This window comes from Apteryx mantelli, chromosome 19 (genome assembly GCF_036417845.1).
Source record: "Apteryx mantelli isolate bAptMan1 chromosome 19, bAptMan1.hap1, whole genome shotgun sequence".
Taxonomy (NCBI): Eukaryota; Metazoa; Chordata; class Aves; order Apterygiformes; family Apterygidae; genus Apteryx; species Apteryx mantelli.
In genome coordinates, this window is record NC_089996.1 from 5650465 (window position 1) to 5676190 (window position 25726).

At 38.7% G+C, this 25726-nt stretch overlaps 1 protein-coding gene across 2 annotated transcripts in view; it reads left to right on the forward strand.

Moving 5' to 3' along the window:
- Positions 1–25726, forward strand: part of MYH10 (myosin heavy chain 10) — a 106831-nt gene that overhangs the window by 13549 nt on the left and 67556 nt on the right. For both annotated transcript variants that reach the window (XM_067308261.1, XM_013953182.2), the window contains exons 3-4: positions 2724–2880; positions 25167–25194. In XM_067308261.1, the coding sequence (XP_067164362.1) occupies positions 2724–2880; positions 25167–25194 (185 nt within the window). The remainder of the gene's footprint in view (positions 1–2723; positions 2881–25166; positions 25195–25726) is intronic.

Consider the following 25726-nt stretch of genomic DNA (forward strand, 5'->3'; position numbering starts at 1 on the left):
CCCATTCTCAGTAAGATGTAGACCAGGAGCCCATGAAGTTAAACTGCAAGTCTTTGGAAGCGAGTGGGTAAAAAATAGAGAAGGGCTCAGGAGTGCTGCTGGGCTCATGCCTCTTCCTGAGCAGCTCTACACTGGTGAGAGGAAATGTTGGGACAGAACTGGAAGCCGACTGTGGCTGTGTAAATTCCCTTGCTGATAAACATATCGCTGGATGAAAACCAGTTATCTAGGGATAAACTAGTCTTTATTAATTTATTTTATTAGATGTGGTCATAGCAGAGAATTAAGGCATAGATGCTGTTTAGTGATTTGGAGTTGGTGATCAGAGGAAGACTTGGTGAATGTGTGCCTTTCTTCTCACTGTCCTTATTTGAAGACTAGAATGAAAATCAGATCTGTGGTAACTCTTGATGCCTTTATGTCACTGGTACTAATTATAGCCTCTACTGAGGTCACCCACATCCATCTAAGACAGCTGGCTAAGAACACAGATCCAGGTTTTTTCATTTAATTGACTCTTTGGTCCACTGTACCATGCTATTAAAATAACTGTCCTGCCTTCCTGCTCCCTTATGATATTGCTAGTGACCATGAATAAATTTGATCAGGGAACTGATTCTACTGCAAACCAATTCTTTTTGAAATCTATCTTCAACAGGATCCAACTCGGTGAGTTATTGCAAGAGCATCAATGCTGATGATAATAGGAATGTGTGGTTAGGCAGGGGGAGCAACCACCCCTCTTGCCAACAGTCATATTAACTCAAAATAAGCATGTATTTGTTAAGTTGCTTTTTATGCTTGAGTCAATTGGCCTGATAATGTCTGTTTCCTTTCTCTTAAGAGCTAAGTACCTTATTACCAAAGATGTTTGGCTGGATCAGGCACTGCAGTTCTTACCATTCAGGAGACCTGACCAAATCAGACTTAAAACTATTTTCCTGTAAGGAAATCTGTCATCAGACCAAGTTTTCTCTCTTTACTGATATGCTTCTAACTCAAATCATGGAAATCGTGTTCTGTCTGTCTTGTCAGGATTCCTTGTAGGTACAAAAAGAACAGGGCTCCTTTTCTTCCAAATAAGTTATTTTATATTTTTTAAAAAAAGGGAGGCAGATTAGGAATTCCAACAGCTCTGTTCATACAAATGTAGCAGAAAGCTTTTTAAGTCAACAAACAGTGTAAGAACCATGAGTAACCTGCTTGCTACTATTCAGGCTCTCAGCAGTTAGGAATGCTGTTTGCTCACTGTCTCCATTCCTTTTCTTCCTCTTGGCTTGGAAAGGCCAGGGGGAAAAACAGCTGCTTTTATCACATTCAGAAAGCTAGTCCATGTTTTTTTGTCAAGAGAGTATTAGTCTTTCTTGCTCATATTCCTGTGCCAATACAGGTGGGGATACTATTAATGGCTAAAACAATGCACAGTCAAAGCTTGCTATGAAATGGAGAATGGCAAGATTGTTTTGTGAAAATCCATCAGTTAAGGTTGATTGAGGAAAGGTAGGAGTCATCCAAATATCTTGGTCCAGGGAAACACCCTGGATCACCTTAAATGTGTTTTGCATGACACAAGATTGTCTTTTTGCAAGTTTAACACTTGATCCGTAGTAAAGCCCGTGTAGCCAGAGCATACTAATGCATCCAGCCCAGTAGACAAAGTATGAGTGAGTGACCATGCATGTCTTTTTTAGTTCCTTCTCATATATGTGGTAACTTCTGGCCAAATAATTTTTACAGAGGATGGATTCAACTGTTCTGGAGTTGCCTTTGATACTTCATTCATAGGGGACCAGTACGCCTCGCTTGCGTTGTGTGTTCAATTTTATAAGACTTGAGTTTTGATTTTTCTGAGTCAGTAAACAGAAGAAATTTCTCAGCAAGAGAGTCGATGAAATGAACACTGTAAAACTCATAATTGATTTTCTAGATATTGTAGTAGTCCTGATCACTTCTCTTCAGTATCAGCTCTAAAGATAACCTGTGAAACTTTGTCTGCAGTGCCAACTGTCAGACTGTTCCTTCACCTGGAATAGGAGAGTGTAGGGAGTGACTGCTACTGGAGGAAGTTGCTTTGGGATTGAGAAAGGCTGATGAGCCGGAAAGACGGGCAAATATAAGAAGAGAAATCAAATTCCTGAGGAGCACTATGGGAGGGAAATACCAGAAATAGTTGTGGCTAGAAATAGGCTTTTCCTTATCCAAAAAGTGACAGTAAATAGTTAGGGTTCATTACTTGCACATAGCCTCTGCTCTGTGTGTCTATCAGTCATCATTAATCCCAGCTGAAGAACTTATCTGTTCATCCAAAAGTGAACAAGTAACTTTGAATAGACATTTTACTGAAGGAGTTAAACATAAAAAGATGCCCATAATTCTGTAACTCTGTAAATGGAGGGGAAATTTAAATATCTGTGGGAGAGAGATCAGATGCTCCACTTCATATTTATTCACACTTATCATCTTTAAATTACTTTTTATGCAAGTAATTAAGGAGCCTTTTAAGAGAGCTAGAAACCAATAATTTGAGTGTAACGTGTACTTTGAGATGCTCAATAAAAAGGATCTTAATTTGTGTCTAAGATAAATGTATAATTTGTGAAGAAACCTTTCTACTTTTTGTGGTTCTATTTCAATACTGTGTATACTGACGTAAATCTATAAGGACAAATGTCTACGAGTGTTAATATGGTATCTTTTTTCTTTTTTCTTTTTTTTTTTTAAAGACCTATTCAGGGCTGTTCTGTGTAGTCATAAATCCCTACAAGAACCTCCCGATTTATTCAGAAAACATTATCGAGATGTACAGAGGGAAGAAGCGCCATGAAATGCCACCACACATTTATGCAATATCTGAATCTGCATATAGATGCATGTTACAAGGTAAGAATTCATTAAATGTTACTTACAGTTAGTAAATGGCTATACATGTTTAATGTTCCTAGATATAGGGATATTGTTATCCAACTACATAGTTTCTGACATAATCAGAATCCCTTTCTAATACTTGGAGGGGGAAAATACTTTCTCATTTAGAACCCTAAACTTTAGAGTAGAAATAACTTAGACTTTCAGCCCTGTTGGCATATTTCTTTCTGACTTGGTGTTAGTTTGCTTTTGTGGCTCAGTAATAGGCAGTGTACTGTGCCAGTTGGTGGCACTGGAAGTTGTAGTAGAAATAGGCTCCTTAAAAAAAGAAGAGAAATTTGATGTCGGAAGATGTTAGTGTACTACAGAACACTTGCTTTGGATGAACTGAGAGAGAAAAATTGATTGAAAGGGGAAAGCTAATAGGCTGGTATGTTAACAACTGGTTCCTAAACTTCTGGAGTGACAAAATACCAACACTTTCTTAGACATTATTTCTGTCAGGAGCCAACTACGCTATAGTATGTTTGAGTTCAAAAGGAGGTTGGATGAATTTTTAACCTTGTAGGTGTGTGGGTTTTTTGTTTTTCTTTCTTTTTTTTTTTTTCCCCCCCTCTTCCTTCAGATTGGTATAGGTCATGTCTGTAGAATAGAGAGTACTTTATGATGGGTACGCATTTGGGGTTTTGGCTGTAAGGCTAAGCTGGACAAATATCAAAATACGTTGTATTAAGCACATGCTATTGGACTTGCAAAATTGCACTTTCAACATAGCATGTTGGAAACACAGCTGGTATTATCCAATATCAGTTCATATTTAGGCAGCTTTTTTCCCTGAGGGTATCTTATTGATCTAGAAATATCAGCATGCTTTATCTAGAAAAGTGTTTGTAATGTAAAGGCAGGTCTGAAAAACTTTCTGTGTTTTCTGTTGTAGAGCTGGCATGGATGTGCTGAAAGTGGGTTAAAAGCTATTTGACCTAGTTCCCACAAACTAAGAAAACATTGTTTGTACTACCAGGTTAACGAACCATTTAAATGTAAATCTTTTTTAAAATGACATTTCTTCTCTTTTAAATACATCACTGTAAATCCTTGTCTCTTTAATTGTGCTTGTGTTTGTAGGGTTGCTTAATGATAAACTAGCAGGTTGTTTTTAGCTGGATTATTTTCTGGAGGTTTTTTTTTTTACTCCAGAAGCAACTGTACTTGTACCCCGACAGGGGTGATGTGGGTACAGGGACAAGCAACAAGTGCAGCAAATTGGTGCTGCCAGAGCTCTCGCATTTCTTATAGATATCTTGGACTCTGTTTTACATTATCTTGACCAGAACAACAGCCTGTAACAGCTCAGATCAAAGGACCCCTAATAGCACACTGCTTGGGAAGAATAGAGCAAATTTGACAATTATCTTGAATTGTTCCTAGCAGTCTCTAATGGTTTGTGGATAAGGGCTTCCCACACCAAAAACACAATGTCCCTTGAAATTGTAGGTTCTTGAGAAAGAAATGTATTCTAATAAAGTAAGTCTATGTCAATAGTTCTCAAAGTTCAGATGCTGCATTTACTTGTTTATGTATCATGCTAGTACTGATTTATGCCCCCAGAGATCTTGCTACATGTACAAATTTTATTGGATTTTTTGAAGGCTAGGTGAAAATTTTTCCCAAGATGGTACATGTGTGGTTACTATTTTATTTTCTTTATACTGGTATATGATATTTTATATTTTGTATCAAGTCTTTATGTCTTTCTGTGCTTTCTTTCTTTTTGATAGTCCAAATTGTTTTTGCTTGAAAGAATGAAGCCTTAGATTGGAATAAGAATAGCTGAAAACCATGCAACAGAATCAATTTATTGTGGAATAATTTCTTTGAGGTTGACTAAATCTGTGCGTTTCTAGTATCCTTTGCCTGTATGGAGCTATTCCTTGTTTATTTAAGGAAGAGATTGCAACCAGTGTCAGCTACTGAACTTTCCATTGATGCTTTGCCTTCACAATTACATTGCCAAAGAAAAGTAGGAATTCAAGAACAGGTGTTAGCAGTTTTGCACTTGGCAAATATTTTACTTAGCAAACTGGTTTTGGCTGGTTGGGTTAGATCAGAGGAAGAGATCTTCAGAGGAAGGGAAAAACAATGCTTCCTCTGAATTTCTAATGGGCTCTGTAAAGCTGTTTCCAGGCACGGCTTTAGGAAAAAGGTGATATACAGACTTCTGGAGACATGTTTGCCTGAAGTATGTGGCCCTCACTGCTGTTGGTGCATTTCCCTAGCTCTACACAGTCTTGCGAAGCAGTGATTCGTCATGATGAGAATGACCAGTGAGTGTGTGTATAAAGCAGGGTAAGAGGAAGAGATGCATGGTGCTAACGCTGCTGGTCCTCTCTGCTTACGGAGCTTCTAGATGGCACCTGATGCAGAGAATCAAAGTGGCATTTGAGGGAACAGTCCAAGTCTTCTGACACCTTAGTTGTAACTGCAAGATCTTTTTCCACTCACTAGAGCATAAAATAGTACTTGTCTTGATGGCGGGAGACTTATTGCAATATTCAACTTATGCTCTAGTTATCGTTGGCAATACAAAAACAAGTAGAGTATGCCTAGAGCTTGGTAGGAAGATATATATATATATATATATTTTTTTTTTTTCCTGGAGGTAGCTCCAAAAGATTTACGCTGATGTACAAAGCATCTCTGACCTGTTGACCAGAGGGCAAGTTTTAAGTATTCTTTATGTACGTACTAGAATTTCCATCTTAAACTAAAAAAACTGTGTTAGAAAACTTTGGTTAGTAGAGCTAAGTCTCTGTAACCGTGAGCTAACTTTTAATCGAAACATTTTGGATTAAGTCATCAGAGGCTTCTGTAGCACTGTTATATTTGAAACACAATCATCAACCATGATGCTTTTGCTGATAAGTCACTAACATATGTAGCTATAATTACGAAATTGTTCTTCTACAGTACATGTCCAAATTCTTGCATGCAATTGCTTTGGGAGGTGAAGATGGAATGATAGAGAATAGGGCAGCAATGGAGAGCTGTTTTCCAGTATTACTGCAAAACATGGTTTTCCTATTATAGTGTATTCATAGTTTTCTTTTGATATGAATGGCTTCTGTCTTGTCAGTGTTTGACATCAAGAGTTTAAGATTCAAAACTGAAGTTGAAGCCATAGGAATGCAATTGCTTTGAATAACATGACCATGCTCTTACAGAAATATCTTGACCGCTAATTTAGGTCAGTGAAAGTGATTGGCTATATTTTCCTGACTTGTTCAGTTTAGTCGTGGTAGCTTTCTTCGTAGCTATTTGTGAACTGCTAATTTTCTAGGTGTTTGAGACTTGTGTTCGCTGATTAAAACGGGATACCTGGACCCAACCTGTGACTCTGAACAATGTGGTTTCTTAAAAGGCAGTTTTTCTGTGCTAGTTATCAAGCACAGTGAGTGAACTGTTGTTCAGTGTATTAATGCTTTCATGCCTTTAAATCGGAGCACAGATCACTAGAGATCAACTTCAAGCATCTGCTAATCTGAAGTTTCAGCCATTTGAAAGAATATTTGAGCTTAAACAGCAAAATATAGATTTCTGGTTTAGAGTATAGAAGCAGAAAGGTGTTTTTGGTCAGCAGCAACAGAACTGACAAATGCACATCCGAATATTATTTATCATTTTAAATGTTGCTGGAAATACTCCATTTTGTTAAGCCAGTAATATAAACGGAGAACCGCACAGCACAATGCTATCTCTGTTATAAAGAGGTTGTATGGAAGCATTGCTAGCTGCCAGCCATCAAGCTGCTCCTCTGTTCTTATCCCCTTGATGAATTTCCTGTTTCGGGCAACCTTAAGCACTGCAGTCTTCACAGATCAGCTCTCATCATGCCCTTTAGTAAGAAGGAGAATGGGCTGAAGTCTATTTTGGTACTTGTTAAATATGGAGGAGGAAGGGGAGGGGGGTCAGAAGAATGTAGAAGATATATTCGAGCAGCCCCGTTTGCCAGTTTTGAAAGGAAATAGTATTCTGCAGAGACATGTACTGAGTTAGTGTAAGCTGTCGCAGCAAAGAGGGGGGTGGAGAATTTTTTTAATGGCTACCATGAATGTTGCTGATGAGCAGCTCAGTGGTGATGGAGCTGTGATGCACTAAGGATTTGAGAGACAAGGCTGGCAAGGAAAAACAAACCTCATCAGTTGCTTGATCTCACAAAAGCATTGCTTTTTCTGCAAATCTTGTAGTAAAGATTTAGTGTAAACACAGGCTATTAAAAACAAGCAAGACTTTGGATGCATTATGATTATGACAGTCTGGATTCCTGTTCCGGAACAGACTCATTGCCTAGTGTCTTGACCTCACAAAGTAGTAACATGCAACTCAGCTTTTACATACTGGATATCCCCCCTCTCTCTCCTGCTAATTATATTTCAGAGTAATGAGTAGTAGGGTAAGTGTTACCTCAGTCGCTTTAATCTATTTCTCCTATGCTTTCTCTTCATTCATTAATGTAACTTTGAAACTGCTAGTATGTATAACTTGGATTTCTAGGTTTGCTGGAATTATTTAGCCTAGACAGAAATCAAATGCATAAATACATAGGGTTAGAGTTAGTGTGCTTCACGAGAATCTAGACTGAGCTTCTCAAAGCTGCTGGACAGTTGACATGGTCATAAGAAATTGGTATCCTAATCCCTGTGGCAACACTGATCTTGATTCTGTTTGGTAATACAATTTGCAAAACTTGCTGGTGTTTTTTGTACTCCTAAAAATTATGGCTAATAAGAAACAAAAATGTTGACAGCGACTAGGATTTTCTTTAGAAAACTAAATCTGAAAGCCTAATGGTTCACGTATGATTAATCATCTTTATTTTACTTGGAATGGAGTCTTTTCCTGATTGTGTGAAGGCAGCACTAGCATGAATGTTCTCTAGTGCTTTTACCATACTTTGATTTCTCCTGCCCCCCCTGCTTCCTAGTCTCCCACTTTAATTTTAGAAAAAGTATTGCACTGTTTTATTATGTCTCTTTATTCATTGACTCTTAAAATGTCTTAGAGGAAATATTAAGGAAAATTTGTTTGCCTTTGGTTGCCAAAGGCCACCTCCCTACTACTATTACTCTTGTATAATGATTCTTAGTCTTTTTTATCCTGTTTCCCCAAGGACATCTTGATGAGCACTAAATTAGCACCGATATTTTAGGACTGTCTTTAATCATGTTGCAGGGAAGGTTCATCGGAAACACCATAATACATGAACTGAACACTTAGTGTTGGAGAAGCCAGTATTGCCTACAGATGTAATACTCGTATCTTAGAAATACCTATATTTCTAGTTAATCTTGATTTGAATCCTTCCTTTAGGGAAGTGTGTTTTCCCCTAAAGATATGGAAGAAAAGAATTAAAACTAAAGCATGGGAACACTTTTCTCTAAAGAACTACTAAATATTCAGATGGAAAGGGTAAGGAAGAAAGCTGTGAGACTGAAAACTCAGGGAGTGATAAAAAGCATTTGTTGTGTTATGTAAAGAATACATAAACCTATTATTCATGCAATTAATATTCTTGATATTTTCATTATAAGTCTTTTGACTTATCAAATGATTCCCGAAAGCTTTTTAGCTTGGTTATAATGTACAGAATAGCAATTTAAGCAGAACCAGCTGCATAGTAAACCTAATGTGGAGGATTTGTAGATCTCTTTGTTACACTAGTGTCTCTGTTTTCACTCTATCAAGCTGGCATAAAACTTGAATACTTAATAAGTGACAATAACATTAAAATCTTTAGCTTGTATACCAATAGGAGTGTGATATAAAGCAATCCTAATGGGTGAATGGAGGGAAGGAGAATTTTGATGGAAGAAATGGAGTAGAATAACTAAAATCCATCATGCTGAAACAGTCTTCCACTTTTTTTTTAATTTGAAGTAAAATGTGAAATGTTTGTCAGCTGAACCCATTGTACAATACCCCATTTCCTTCCCTTCACTCTTCAGTACTGTCTCTTGGTATCAAAACCCTCTGCTTCAGTGACTAGTGTGAGGCTATTTTGATGATTTAGATTATTGTGCTTTACTAGACTGTCTTTGAATGACATTAACAGCAATTATTTAACTTGCAACAAAACTCAATTGAAAATAGTTTCTAGAAAGAGCTTATTGCATATTACCATGTCTCACTTTTTTTCTTGACTTTTTTACTTGACTGTTTGAAGTTTTAGTACTGCTTTTGACAACAGTTCCTAAGCTTTGTCTATCTCTGTGTCAAAATGTTTGGAACCCTGCTCTTACTGGTATCCAAGTTCAGGGTTGCAAACTTAATTAGGCATAATGATATGTACAGTAAACTTTTTTTTTAAGCCTGGGTTGCTTAGAAGTGTTACTTGAAGTGGTTGACTTCAAATTTTTCTGCATAACTTCAAGAAGTAACTTTTGCATACTCTAAAATAGACAGGAATGGCAAATCTTAAACAGAGGTATTCTTAGTTTCTTCAGTATCTTGACTTGTTTTCTCCCCATTTCTGAAGCTTAGTGGTGCAGCAGATTAGGCAGTTCCATGGTCTTTTTAGTTGATATTTTCACCAAATGATATTTTTAGAATTAAAACTTACTATGCAAACCGGCCTCATAATTAAACTGTGCTAGCCTACAGACAAGAATTCAAGACTAAGTGCATAAAACTTATGAAATCATTCATGGGATGAATCAAGTTGTGCGTCTTACTCGACCAGCGGCTGCTTCTCTTGAAACTCTATTCTGAAGTTTTGGTTTGAATTAAATTCCATTTACTTCTGTGTAGTTGTGAACTAGGTAATTAATTTCTTCTTGCCTTTATTGCTTGGCTTTTGCCTCCAGATGCCATAAATTAAGGTATTACTGCTTGTGCAACAAAAACTTCAATGTATTCTAATCTTAACAGTCCTGTTAAAATGCAATATGCTGTTAGGTGTTGTGCATTCTGTGCAACAGTTTGTCAGTTATGTTTGCGTTCCTCCAGACTGTTAAACTAAGCTTAACTATTCTATAATTGCTACTTATAGCAATTGCATTAGCTCCTTTTTTTTCTTCCCCTTCTTTACTAAATTCTCTTGTTGCAGGGGAATAGGAACAAGTAGGAGAGAGCGCTAGCCTTAGCAAACAGAGAGAGATGGTGAGGGACTGGTGTTACTCTGCTCTTTGTCTTCCTCCTAATATGATGAAGCTCACAGCGCTGATGCAATTATCAATGTACCTGTCGGTGTCTTCCTAGCCTCCTATCCAGGAATGGTGGTATCATCTAGTATCCTTTTGTCTGTGTATTCTTGGTGCTTTCAGGTATTTGCCCACTTAGATCCTCTTGACAGGCTTAGTGTACCTTCCTCACTTGTTCAGAGTTGTGAGGTTTTGTGCATCTCCCGAGCCTGCTTTTTCATAAAGCAAGGTGTTTTGTGTGTGAATGGAAGTTTTATGCCTCCAAGTATTCTGAAAGTCATGAAAAAATCATTTTTTTTCCATAGCCTTTTCAGTGTGACTGATAGTGATGTGACAAAGAAACTCGGAAGAGAAAGCAGAGAAGAAAAGTGAGACTGACTTTTCGTTTCTGTGTTTGCCTTGAAGGAGCTTGGGGAAGTTCTCAGGCTGGGAACACTCCTTTGAGAAAGGCATCAGAGGATCGCTCTCAAGCTGAAGGGCTGATAAATAGGAAAATGATGGTAGCAAATTGCAAGGACTAAAATCTTAAACTCGGAGATGGAGTAGATGTTCGTGTGCACCTACAGTCAGTAGGTTATTTCACACAAGGCTGACACAGTGCCAAAGGACCCAAAAGTTAGCTGTTATGGAATCATTTTTTCTGAGATTCCTTTGGAAATCTAAGAATATGAAGAGCAGTATGCTTGCTGTCTATGTCAAACGTGTTGGTAGAAACCGTTCTGAAGTATAAAACAAGCATCTGCATGAACAGAGATATCTATTCTAAGGAGAGGTCACGTCTCACAAAAACATTGATCTTTGAATAAGTGGGTGTGGACAAGGGAGAGCTAACTGGTATGACCTTACAGGGCTTTCCAAAAGTAATTTGATCATGTTCTTAACCAGAGACACTTAAGTAACTGCAATAAAAGGAAAGGTCTTCATATAGGTAAATAACTGATTAAAGGTTGACCAATCCTATCCTTTATTTTCTGCTTTTATGGTGTAACGGAGCCACTGTTGAAAATCAAGTGGAACCTGTACTCATGTTCATGCTTTTCACTTATAAATTTGTTGGCTAGAAAAGAGAATTAATTCTGAGGTGACACTTGGCTTATACTGCACCTCAGAGTACAGGAGGTTAAAATGGAGATGAGACAGCAGGATTGTGAAGTGGCACACGTGGGCTGCATTGGAGGTATAATTCTTTTAGCAGTGGAGCTATTACTACTTGAGAAGGAGCTCCTGGGGATGAAACAGATCTATGGAAATATAAATTCAGTGTTTGGCAGAGGTTAAAGTCAAATAGAGAATATGGAAAGGAAGAGGGATCAAACCAGAAAATATTTGATTGCCATAAACTTAAAATACACCTGTGTCTTGAACACTGTGCCACTCTGGCCTTTCCCCCACCTTGGGAGTGGAGGAGAGATGATGGGGAAAAAATTCAAAGACTAACCAAAATTATTGAAATTGTATTCAGCATGGAAATAATTCAGGTCAGATATCAAGGAAAAAAAAAGTTGCTAAATCTAGAGTGGCACAGGGAGAGTGAATAGTGACTCCCCCTGTCCCCTCTCCCCCTAATCTCTTCCTCTGTAAAGACAAAACTTCATTAATTGAAATTAGGACCAATATGTTCAAAATAACAACAAATTAAATCTGTTGCACTCTATTTCTCAGGATATAATGGATGCTGAAAGCTTATGCTTGTCCAACAAGCAGTCTGAGGAATCCATGAAATGGAAGTCTGATGGTGATAGCTCACGAAGTTGCGTGGCGGTTTACTGGCTACCAGGAAAATGTTCTGGGGAATCATCCTTACATGCTAATTTTGTTCTTTCTACAAAGAATGTCAGTATCTCATTCCAACTATCTACTATTGGAACATGATGCTGGTTTAGATGGTCTTTGGGCTAACTTGATGTATCAGTAAACCTGCTTTATAAACTGCACGTAAACATGCACCTAGGTTAAGTTGTAATAGTCTGCGTCTTGATAACACTTCTGGGTGTTACGGAGCATGATGGATTAGTGGGTGCCTGACTTGACGGGCAGTGGTGGGAGTGCAGGAATCTACCTAAAGCTGTTTTTTAAGACACTGATGAGACTATTAGTAACCATAGCACAGTTCTTGGTTTAACATGACTGCGTGGAGCTCAGTTTGGTCAATTTAGCCCAAATTAGTCTTTATTGTGGCTCTATCCTGACTTCTTATTACTCTAAAAAGTTCAAAGCTGTCCAAGAAGATGCAATTAGTGAAACATCATTGTACTTTTTTTAAGCAGTAATTGTTTATGATTCATTCATTTAAGATGCATTCAGCATCTTAAATGTGTTTGCTCCAGATGCTGGAGTAGATATTTTTTTACACTAAATGTGTTAGGCAAAACAAATCCTTTCACACTTTGGAGAAATAGGGCATTTAATTACTGCTTTTATCCCCTAGCTGTTTCCCTCTCCTCCAAAAGACTTGGTAAGATGTAAAAAATTATTGTTCAGCTAAGGTGCCCTTCAACTTGGGAAGAGCTAGTTTTTAAAAGTTTCCTCTGTGCCTCCTCTTGTTCTCTGCTGTCTGATCCTGATGGTAAGTTGCCAGCCGCTTGTAAAGAAGTATGCCTATGTCAACACCAGGAATGGGCAGATGTTTTTGTTTAAAAACAAGACAATGCCCCTTCCCCACTCCCTCCCTCCCCCCAAAAAAAAGCAAAGAAAAAAACCTAGAAAAACTTGTGTAGCTCTAACCCTATTTGAGCACAATAGACAGAAGCAGCCATTTTATAAACAGGGATTGTTCATGAGCGTTTCTGATAGGGGAGGCTTGTTTTAAGTATCAGCAGATACGGTAAAATTTTCTCAGATGAGCGTTAATCCTTTATACTTACAGGAAAAACTGTTTGTGTCAAGTCTGTGCCCAAGGGAGAGAGAGGGTGGCAAAAAATCTTCCCTACTCCCCCTTCCCACACTGTAAGTAGCCTAAGGGATATGGGATGCCCATATGTAGAAAAATGACAGAGGGCAGAAGTGTGGGAGTGTGTGCTGGTGTCAGGAGAAGTTCTTTTGGCCACAAAGAAATGAAAGTTAGCAGCTTGGTTGCTCTTTTATTTGGAGGACAGCAGATCCGAATAGACCTGTGAGGCTATAAAAGTTGAAATTTCAGATTGCTGTGTTGAAATAGATTTTATTGAGCAGTTATGGGTGACCTGCATTAAAAAAGAAGTTGTGGGGAAAATGTGTTGTCTTTGTTCTGAACTTTCAGATTTCTTTGAAAACAATTCACAATTAAATGTAAAAGTAATATGTTTAAAATTTGAAAAGGCAACATTGACTTGGGTCCCTTGAGGAAAGGATTTTAATGTGTTTGACAATCTTTCACACTTTTCCTGTAAAATCTTAATTGTAGACAAATGTTTATTTTAATGATTGCACAACGTACAAAGTTGGTTGCACCATACACTTCTATACTTGCATGGCAGCCCGCAGCGTTTGTCACTTTTAAGTGGTGGGATGTCATGATTTTTTTTTGTCTTCTGAAATCTCTTTGAGACTTAGTGGATTGTGTGTATTCTCATGGGACAATATTTTAGAATTTGCGCTATTGTTCAGTGGAGGAAAGAAATAACAGCTCAGCTTCACTGCTGAAGAACAGAAATGTAGTATGTATATAAAGGAAATCTGAGACTAAGATATTTTTTAAAAGACCTAAAAAAAGCCTTTTGATGAATACGTGCATCTGAAAAAATATTTTATCAAAAGTGGCCTAACTGGCAGTAGGGGATGGCTTAAAATGTGTTTGTGTGGCTGATCTTAATGGGGGTGGGGTGATGTGCCAGATCTGTGTTCCGTCCAGTTCTATTTGTGATAAACAAAAAAATCCCAAACCGCCGACCGTACTGTGCTGAAGTCGGAAAGCCTGGCTATGTGCTCTCTTATCATGCTTGCTGTTTCTCCAAACTTACAAAGCTTTAGGCATAACAAAATAATTATGAAGAGCCCACTAGAGTGAATATGGGTGCACAGCCAGTTTCATTAAGCGGTTTGTACTTGCTTATTTGTTTAGCAAGGAGAGGAGCTGAAGTAAATCTGGGGGCCTAAATGGCAGATATTGCTGTTGGAAGACCTCCTTGAGTCGTTTCGGTCGACAACGTAACCTTTGTCTGGACAAAATTGTGCTCCATGGGAAACAGAACGATGTACGCAGGGTTGATTTGGGACTGGAAACCACTCTTAGGTTGAATGCTCTGTAGTCTAAATAAACCTTTTCCAGCCTGTGGCTTGCCAGCTATTACTGATCTTGGATTACTTCTAAGCAGTATGCAAATATAAGTAGTGTAAGTATAAGCAATAGGGAAAATAGGCATAGGGACAGGCTATATGGTTTTAGGAGCTGCTCATTTCTACTGGGAAAAATCTTAGGGAGCCACAAGTCAGAAAGCCGAAGAACTACCCATCTGTATCATTTAAAGAACAGTAGCACAAACAAGCAAATATTTGCAGCTCTGGCTGGAGCAGTTCATGAAATTGCTGCCTTATGCGTTGTTTGTTACTGCCCTTCAGCTAAGTTGCATTAAACAATTGTGTGAGAACTAGTAGTTGGCTTCAACGGTAAATCAGTCGCATGAGTTGTTTTAGCTGGCCTGACTGGCTTTATGCTGCGGCAGGTTAGGAGCACTTTCACAGTCTAAGTAGTTTCTCTCCTTAGCTGAACTGTAACAGCCATTTCTACATCGTAGCTCTGGTACAAAGAATAGATCAGCTCTCAGACCAATGTGGCTTTTTCTGGTCTCTTTTTTTCCCCAAACTGAAGACTGACTCATTCTTCATCTCCCAAACTAGTGCAGTTACCCATTTCAAGAGGCTAAATCAATTTGGCATTAAAACACAGATTTGAGGTGTTTGCAAGTAGTATTATAAAACCTGTTTGAATGAATTTGTTAGGGAGGTAATGCATTCCCTATTAACTTCTGTTCATAACTGTAGCAAATCTGTTTTAATTTCTAGGTTAGCCTTACTGAAGCTTCTACTAAGGATAGTTAATAAAGTTATTGAAAGACTGCCAGTGAAAGCATAAACCACATCAGTGCTTTTTAAAGCTTGCTAATTGTAATGAATATTAGACCAAAAATTTCATAGCTTGGCTTATTCTACCAGGTTTTGGTGATACTGTGGTAGGTTAGCCTGTTGTAGTATGCCTGCGCTCAGCTGCAGCAATTTGAGCTAGCAGCAGTGAGTAATGTGTGCGGGCATGAAGTTTGCTGTAGACATGCAAGACATACTTGTGTGCAGTGCTATGGTTCACCATAAACAAGTTGTAGGATAAACTGTGACTGCAGTTTGACTGACCTTGGCTATGCTCCATTTAATAATAATTAACTTGATGTACTTGGCAGTCAGTCAGCAAGTAAAACTGAAGTATGGCTATTGTGATTTAGCTAAAATTTCGCACTTTTTAGAGTAAAGGATATAACCACTTTTTTAAAAAACTTCAGCAATAGCAGAAACATCTATATAGTGTCTTAACACCCCTCCACCCCCATAGTGAAGAGACACTTCAAAGATTTGGAGATAATCTTAAGCATGTCTTGGAGTAACTAGATAAACTACACAAAAAAAGCAAGAATGAAATATTGATCTGTCAAGAATGGATCGTGGCAGTTTAATCTGACAGCTTTCGCAGACTGGGTTCTAGTCAAAGGAAATGTCGCAGACACTGGCTGTCTGTGTCTTGTATCGTGCTACGTGGGAAATTATTAGGTAAACAGACGAAGTTGGGGACTAGTAATTGACTTAAGAAAAAACAGCACTGATTTGTCTTTGAAGTGGATGGTATTGGACTGGAGGAAGGCTTCTAATGTAATTCTTTGGGGACTGATGTTTGAACTGGTGTTAGTGGCTTTTGGTATTTTATGTGTGAAAAAGCAAGAGTGCTGATGGAAGAAAACTGATAAGTATTATTCTAAAGTTTAAAACCGCTGGGTAACCATGAGAAGTGGAGTATGCTTGAATTTGATCTCACTTCTAGCATAAATTACAGCATTATGCACTTAAGGACAAAGTGAGACTTCCCGTAATTTCATTGTCTGACAATTTCAGAGAAGTAAGTCTTGGATGTAGAAACTGGCCAAAAGGCGAATGAACCAATGAGGACAAAGCCGAGAAGGAAAAGGTAAATGCAGTTTCAAGGCACATCAAGAGAGAAGTTTTCCCTAAAGATAAGAGTGCCGGTGTCCTTGATCATCTCTGACCTCTGGAGATCCCTTGCAGCTTTTAAAAGGATAGTTTCAACTATACTGCTTGCCCTTCTTGAAGGTGGATGTGATGTTTTCCTCATCCCAGTCCTCAGAAACCTCCTGAGGAGAGTAACCTCCCAAGGATGTCATCCAACTCCCTTAGCACTGTTGGATGTATCTCATCTGATCCTGTGGGCTTGTGTATGTTCAATTTCCATGAGTAGACAGTGATGGCTGATTAAATTGAGAAGGTGTTATACCTTGAAACATCAAGCTTTATAGTTTTAGCAAATTACATGCTTTCTGAAAAGTTCACTTGAATGTTTAATTAATTGTTGCTGGCCAAATGTTGAATGTATTCCTAAGAATTGCCTGTGTCCTTGTGAAGTCTCAGAGTTTTTACACTGAACAAGGGATGATTCAATCATACTTTGCAAAGACTACTGCACAAATAAAGGTGGAGCTGAAGGTGGGATAAGCTATGCTATTGTAGAAATGTTATGGTGAGAATATAAGCGTATGTAACTGTGTCAGGGTATATTTGGTCTGCAGTAAGGCAGGTACTCAGCAAACAAACTTGTGCCCGTCAGTCTTCCATTGCGCTTGTTAGAGATGTTTGTTGCAAGTCACTTCGTAGTGTTAAGTGTTTGACGATAGTTTATGGAGTAACTAGGCAACATTTTAAAGACAAACAAAAAAACCATAAAGGTACGCTTCATCTGTGTAACCGGATCTTTTTCCATGCTTATCAGTCCTGTAGGACTTTTTTTTTTTTTTAAAAACAATTTATTCAAAGTTTGGAATAGTAATGGCAAATTATAAAGCAGACAGATGTTTTGACAATATTTTATATGGCACTTAATAACCAAGTCCTGTGAATGCACTGGCTGCAGGAAAATCTGTACTCCGTGGGAACGTTTCTCTCTCCTCTAATGACTGATCTACACAAACCTTGTTAAGAATTCATTTTTGAAATCTCTGATTGAAATTTGAGCCTGTGGCCTAGAGAAGACAGTAAATATCCACAGATCACACAAGCCTGACACCCACAGCAAGCAAGGCCGTCAACCAGAGAATCGGGCTTTGTTTTACAGGCTATGGTACCCGAATATCAAGTACTGTCCAAAAATAAACAAAACTCACTATTCCCCCTGTATCCTCTCCCCTCTTCCCCCCACCTATTTTTTAAAGGGATTTCTCCTGTTTGAAAAATATCAAATAAGTCATCTGTCCTCCCCCTCAGAGCCACTTTTTGGATTATGCCTTCTACAGAAACAAGGCTGGCAATTTATCACTCCTGAATAGGAATTTCATGCTGTAGAGAAATAAAAGGCAAGGTCATGTCAAAGAGGATAATCTGGAAGAGTCTTGCACTCAGCTTTCAGGAACGGCAACCCTTGAAATAAGAACTGTTTCCCTTTCAGTAACTGTTCTCCCCCTGTTGAGGGCTGGGTGGGTAGTACCCCATAGCTTATCCTTTAACCCAATTTTGGAAAGCAGGTGTATATTCAGATATGTCCCTTTTCACTTTTTTTGTTTTTTGGTATTAGCCTTTTTATCTTGACACATTTCTTTTGTATTTGTACCTAAATACTGGTACAATAAACGTTTGCATGAACACAACTGTTTTTAACAGCAGGTGAAATTCTTGTCAAAGTAATCAGATACTTTAAATCTGAAAGCAAATAATGCAGCTGTGGAATCATAAACAGATTTGTATATTTGTTTTAATATAGTAGCTCAAAAATGGTATTCTAGTAGGGAAGTTCATAGGATAGCCACAAATGGCTTCTTTTATCCATTCTGAAGTTAATTGATTTATCAAGTCATTATTAGGGATAAATGCAGATCTGGGCAGCTGCTATTCTTAAAATGTCAGTGTAGTAAAGGGCAGCTGGAGCAAAGATAGCTGCTGAAGAGGGTGAACGTCCAGTTACTTGCATGCTGTGTTCTGTGGTACAAAAACTCATGTGCTTACAATTCTACTGCCTTTGAGTTTGGGTAGGAAACTTGAAGACGTTCTGTCTTTTCTGTTTGATTATCTTGTATCAATTTATGAATGACCATAGTGTGACAGAACGAAGTTTTGCTTTTTAGAAAAGCCGCTTTGTTAAAATACAGTAATTCCTTTGTAGGCAGACTATAGCTTTGAGCTGCAACTTTTCAGAACATCCTGCCTGAACCAGTTACCCAGCAAATGTTTAATGCACATCTGGAACTTTCTCCAGAATTAACAGGGGCTTTGTTAGATCTGCTAGTTGAGAAAAAAACAAAAACAAACAAAAAACCCCTTAAAGCTTGGAGGGAGCCAGGACAGGGAGTAAAACTTTTTGTATTCTAGCAATTGATCAAAACTTCCTGTGCATATATCTATACACACGTGCACACAGTGATATAAACATCAGGATCTATTCTTACAGTTTTTTCAAACAGGAAAACATGGCAACTATTTAAAAGCTAAGCAACATGTTTGCTTGAGGAGCTGTTGATTTTTGTCCCTGTAGGAGAGTCCTCTGGGGAGATGACAGTGAAGTAGGTTTAAGATGGTGTAGGGAAAAAACAGCTTTCAGAACTGTAATTCCTCTTGTTCTTGTCTCCTTGTAATGCTCCTTCTCCTCCTCAAAGAGTTTGTACGAGTTGGTGCTGTGCCACTGAGTTTCCTAATGGGCAAACAGCTTGCATCAATATCTACTGCTGTAGAGCTGAAAGGCATTAAACATAGCAGTTGATTCTTGCCTTAAGATGAGAGAGCCATCCTTTGGAAGGAAGCAAAGTAAAGAGGAGAGCAGATACTGAAGGAAATGCTTCAGTGTCTGATATTTCCAGATTCTAAGTATACTCTTTGATACAGTCTAAACCAATCTAATGTGTAGCTACTGCCGAAAGAGTCAGACCTGCTCTGGTTAGGTGGTGCCACACCTCTTGTGCTGGCTGCTCTTCCCCCCCACCCCCCCCACTTTATCTTTTTTCCTTGATGTATCAATTTTAGTAGGATTAATTTTCTGCTAGTATGACTCCCTGATCAGGCTCGCGGTAGGCTCAGGTGAGTACTGGTGCCAGCGCAAGGGAAGCCGTGGAACCATACACAGGGGAGGGAGGAAGAGGCAGCTGCTGGTGGTGGTGGCATCTGCTTGGGCATGGTTTGCTAGCTTGCCTGAGCCAGCGAGCGTGCTTTTGTTGTAGCTCTGGGATGACCAGAGCGTAGGTTGTTGATGCAAGAAGTGTTTTTTTTGTTTGTTTTTTTTTCCCCCCCCTGCTTCCCGTAAGGTAATTCCAGTGTTTGTGTGTCTGTTATAAACTGGATCAGGGTGCTGATTGGCTCGAAACTAAATTTTGTCAGTTGGATCATCTTGCTTGAACTAGCCTAACATGCATCTGCACAGTTATTTGCTGATGCAAAGGGAGGATTGGGTTGGGGAAATTGGGTAGGGGAAGCAGAGACATCAGTTGCAGCACAAGCTGATTTACAGTAGTGGTAGAACTTCAGCCTAAGGCTAATGTCAGATTGTGTGTATTGCCTTTGTGCTTCCTAATTCTTACATTCGAAAGGACATATTGCTCTCTAGAAAGCTTATTTCATAAGCAGAAAATCAAATTTTGTTTCTTTATTTTTAGACTGTGTAATTATGGGATATTCTTTTTTTATATTGGGAATATTACAGTAAGACTTATTTGCGCAACTTGTGAAACATTATGGTCTTCAGTGTAATATTGAAGTCTTGGGATACATTCAAATCCAAATTGTATCCCTCTAAAGTGAAGTGATGCAAATCCAATACAACATTTTTGTTGGCTTAATATTAAAGGGTGGTCTTATGATATGGTTTGAATTACCGGCTGGTCCTCTTATTTCCTCCCTTCCTACCACTTAGATGACTACAAGCTTCAAGACAAGTGACTGAGTTAAGTTGACTTACTATGTTAAATGAGTCCTTTTGTTTGATCAGTGAGCTGAATTGCCTTAACCCGCAATCAGGCAAGCACCAGAATCCGGTCAGAGGCCAGGAACTGTGTGGTGGGGTAGGACAAAAAGGTGCATGGTGAGGCCTTTCTCTTAGCGATTGAAATCTGCTAATTTGGCTCAGGTATATAATGAAACCGTACTGGGTTGTATGGGAGTAACTTGTTAGATATTCATGCTGATTTGAAAAGTTGTGATACCCGTGCCTTCATATAGGTGCTCTGCCCCTGCCCCAAACTATGACCGCTTGTGTGCAGAAGATGTGACTCACCCCATGTGACTTTGTCCAGGGCATCAACCATTCAAGACCCATATGCTTTCTCACACACAGGTATAGAGTAACAGAGACAACAAATGCCGAATAAACTAATACAAATAAGTTATTTTCATGAATAGTATTTCCTTTTTCAGTTGCGCTACAGGTTGGAGATGAGGATTATCTGCTAACCTGTTGTTCTGCTTTTTACTGCTGAAATTTGCTTATAAACCCAAAGGATTAAATTGGTCTTGTCTCTTTATTAAATATTTAGTATATGTTCTTGAGAATCTCTTGTGTCATGGTGAAGAGTGAGATGTTATCTCATGAAGACATTGCTACAGAGAATGTTTTTGGTCTTTTTTAAAGAATCATGAGATTTATGTGGAAACTTAAGTTTTTTCTTAGCATTTTTAGGTTTCTATGAACTACTGCCTGAGAATTCTGTGGCTTTAATAAATTGCTATAAAATTAATGCAAAGGATGGCAGATTTTTTATTTTTATTTTTTTGTAGGCTTGGATGTGTTGTCTGTCGTAGAAATGTTTTGTGAATCGAATGCTACCCGTCAGGTTGAAGTTGAGAGCTTTTTGGAAGGATCGTTCAGATATATGTTGATAGGTGAGAAATTTAGTGCCGCTTCTCTGTGCTGAATGACAGATGTCCAAACAGCACAAGAAAAATTTAAATTATTTCAAAAATACAGGCTAATGGATATTGTAGGTAGTTGTCATAAGGAGGTTTTAGGAAAGAGACCAGATGCTTTGAATTTGAAACTACAGACTTGGATGAATTGTGTTATTTGGGGGAGGAGACGACCAAAGCAATCAAACCATAAATAACACTTCTGCAGTAATCCTTTTGTCCAGAATCTCTTTTTCAAAATGAATCCATAGAGATCAGCTGTTTTTCCTTTGGGACAAAAGACATCCGGCATTTGACAACATACAAAGCAGCATCCTGAGCTTCAAGCTATAATTTTCCGTTACTGTACAGCTGAGTTCTAGATGCTGGAACTGGCCATTAGCATAAGTAAGTGAACAGAAGGCGCAACTTGAAGCTTGCTGTTGTCTGTCTTATTTTCCTTCTGCTTTGGTATCAGTTTGGGAGGCTCAGAGTCTAGATGGACACAGAGCAATGGAATTGGAGTAACAGACTTGAGTACCTGGTAACTCAAGGACCTGGCTCCTGGACCTAGAAAACTGCCAGAAGCTCCAGCTAGTGCAGCAGAGCTTTTTAATGATAAAATAAACACAACTGTCTGGACTTGTAGATGCTCTCTAGGACTAATTGGGTAAGAAAATTCATTCATACAGTGCATGTTCTGGAACACTAACTTTGTGTAGCAAATTGAGATGTGAAAATGATACAGAACATAAATGTACATTGCCTTCAAGTAAATGACTTAATTTTCAAAGACTGTCTTTTTTGATAAATTGAAGAGGCCTAGCTGGAATGATAAAACTGCAGTGGGAGATGTTATTCTTGGGCAGTGAGAAATTTTAGAAAATGCGTTAATAAATATTAAAGCTAGAAAATATTAACTTTCCGCTCAACTTGTGGAACCAACTTGGCATTCATTCAGCAGTTTCTTCTAAAAGAACAAATGATTTGTGCTGTCCTAGATAATCTTGATTTTTGTGAGCATATGGAATTGCCTGTTGAAGTGCCTGAGTGTCTATTAGCCACCCCTGGAAACAGGTCAGGGACAGAAAGTTGCGCTTTTTTCTAGTTTACGCTCCCAACTGGGTGTAAGGTATGTCTGACTTCTGGAGTTCTGTTTTTTGGTCCCAGCAGGAGACAAAAGCTGTTTCTGATGGGACTTTTGCTGCCTTTTGCTCCTACCTGAAAAACAATGGAATATGGCCTTTTTTAGAACATTCTCTTAACATTTGTGCTGTCATACTCCCACTGCTGTTGCCTACTGCCAGCTTTTATTTTTTTTTCGATTGCAGGCTTTCCCCTTCCCTTTTTTGGAGTTTCTGTACACCATGCAAAACACGAGAGATGGTTTGTAACCATTCCTGCATTCTTGTCAGGAATATGGTCAACATTCTGATTCTTATTTTCGTTCCCACTTTTAATTCAACTAAAAAAACCTTCTTCTATTCTGCTACAATCATTCCACCGTGTGCAGGTGTGTGTTATCCTGTAAGTAGGATTTCCTATCGCTGACATCTGCTTGCAGAAAGTAGGTATGCAGACGTCCTTCACAAGGAGCATCAGTCAGCCGCGACACAACCCGATACAGTTTGAACATTGGTCTGTGTCTGCGCAGTGGGCAGGAGGCTCGCTGGTGGTGTTCCCGTTTTTGAATAAGTTGGTACAACGGGTTCAAAGTACAACTGTCTCTCTGTTTTTAACACTTTCGGTATGAAAGCACCTCATACTTTTTTTTTAAATATATTATTAAAGTGTAGTCTAAAAGCTGCCAGCAGTACAGTCCACGGGTCTCTGGTTTAGCTAGCTGTGGTAATATGCAGTGGCATCTGCCTGCTTTGAAAGACTTAGAAAGTTTGAGGGACACGAATTCATTTATGAGCTAATTAAAATAGCAATATTTTGCTGAGACCAGGCCTTTTTTAGCTATTTAGCTCTCTTAGATGCTTTGTGTCTGTACAAACATAGCTTTTTGATCTGATTTAAATTGGGGCTGCCATGCGGAAGAGTGGTCTTGGATCTCCCTCTTGCCAGTACGAGTCTTTTTTGCAGTTATATAGTGAAATGTAAGAGGGGAACTGATTCAGCTGAGCACAAATCAGATCAAAAAACAGTTTGAGCCAGGTCACTTCTGCTTGTGTCTTGACTGTGTTATGCTGATGACACTAGTGCTGGCACAGTGAGGGGCAAGGGGACAGGGCGTCATTGCCCCTTCAACAGCAGCTTGTCTTTATTTTGGCTGCGTACCCAAGTCGTTAGGCTCCCTGGCAGCATGCGCTGATCTAAATCCAGACTACTGCATTTCTGTCTCTCTCCTCCCCTCGGCAGTTCTGTCCTGTCTGCAGTGAAACTTGTATTTCTGCTGTTGTGCAGCAAGCCTGTCCAGGGGTTTGATGTGGGTGACCATGAACTCTCTTTCAAATCTGGGTTCATCCAGGCAATGTAATAGGGGAAAACATAGGTCACTGGCTTTTTTTTTTTTTTTTTTTTTTTTTTTTTTTTGCATGTTAGCTAGCTAAGGCTTGAGATTCTGCTTCAATATGAATTGTTATGCAAAAGCTTTATGGACCTAGCTCATTACATAGGTAGGTTGTCCAGTTTTATGTAGTCTTCAAATCTCTGCTGTAGTTCACAATTCAGTTTAGCAATAGCTTTTCTGGACCCATCTAGAAACCATGCAGAGTATCGTTTACCTTACTCTGCTTCTCAGAAATAGTCATGGATGCACTGAGGTTGCATGTGTGGATACGTATCTGCTTCAAACCTATAGAGCATCTTGGGGAAACAGTTTTGTAGCAACCTAAAACTGTCTGTTCATCTTGCTGGAACTGAACTCTGTATCCTGGAAAGAAGATCATAACTTTGCCAATGTCTCCCTTTTTCTGGTCCTTCAAAGGCTCATGTTCAAGGAGGAGTGTGTGGGGGGGGGAAGGGCGAATGAAAAGGAGTCTAACACTTAGGCCCAAGCTTTACACTCAGTTCTCTCCCTCCCTCCCCCTGACAGATAACTGGTAAGGGTTTAAATTATTAATAAATTTGAGTTTGCGAAAGGTGACTGTGTTCTTTTGGAGCAAGTGACAAATAAGTAAAGTCTAAATGCCATTAGTAAGATTTTTGTGATGCAGATTTATGAAAAATGTTGAATTTATTGACAGCTCTGGATGCAGTAGGGGTTGGAGAGCAACTTTAACCGAAACATTAAAAAAAAAAAATCTTTTCACAGGCATATTTGAATGCTTTGATTATAAAACTTTTAATATATAGTGTATGATGATGAACTATATCTTGTAAAGATCCTGTAATTATGAAATGCCTCTTGCAGGAAGTAATTGTCCTTTCAAAGATCAGGAGCGCAGTAGTGGGTGTCAGAGTGCTGAGCTGCACCGTATTGCGGAGTTCAGCTCTCTTCAGTGTTTCCCTGAGCATCTTTTTGGCAAGTCTCTAATGAATAAGCTAAATTATGGAAGTGTTAAGGCTTGCATGTAAAGAAGTAAAGAATGCAGCTGCAGAGGAAAGCCCTTGTTTGCTGGGGAGGTTCTTGCTGTATCCAAGTATCTGGTCATTAGCGTTTTGTTCTAGAAGCTGTTTTCCTTCTTGCTTAAAACTTAAACAAGTATTTGTGAAAAGTATCTGTTAAAAGTAACAAGTATCTGTTAAAATTCTGTATCTGAAGTATCTGGGAGAGGTGTGTTCAGAACATAAGATGCTGGGCCAGCTTTGTCCAAAAATATGGTTAAAAATATTACTGTAGGTTATTATTACATTTAATCAAAATTTGGGTTTCATTGTATGATATGGCAGAACTTTCATAAATGTCTAAGCTGTTTTTTGTTTAGGGGAGAAAAAGGAAAAACAAAAACAATTAAGGCATCTTACTAAAAATAGTTTCAGAGAGCCCTTAGAACTGGTAAGCTGAAAAACGAAATTTTCTAAATATCCTTTTAAAGGAAACTGCCCTCTAAACTGGAGAACAATAGGAACAAAACTATAACCATATCCATTTTTCTTTCTCTTTTGCAGACCGTGAGGACCAATCAATTCTCTGCACGTAAGTAAACAAAACACTTTTTTTCAGTTGGGCATTTTTGGAAGTTTGTGTGAAAGGGTAAGGTCTCGGGTTACTGAGGTCTCCGATACAGCTATAGCAGTCAGTTCTCAATATTCAAGCTTTGGTAGCTGCCTGTCAAAGAGTGTGAAATGCTATTTAATGTGGAGAGATGTTGATCCCTTTAATAGTGTAATTCACCTTATTGAAGGTTTTAGAGGGTATGTGCCACTTAAGAAATGTAGTTTAAAAAATGTCAATCAAAAGATCTGAATTAGAAAGGAAGTCTTTAAAACATGTGAATTTGTCTGAAATGCTCTATTGTAACTACTCAATGTGTAGTGCCTGAGGAGGACACAAATCAAAAGCTACAGCCTAGAAACCCTGCTGAGCAGCAGCATAACTTTGGATCTGCTTCAAACAGGAAAACTCTGAACAAGCTGACACTAAGATTTCTTTTGCACCTACAGTTTTGCTTTGTGTGTGCCTGAATTTGCCCCATCCAGGAGCAGACCGACATCTAGCTCTAGCTTAG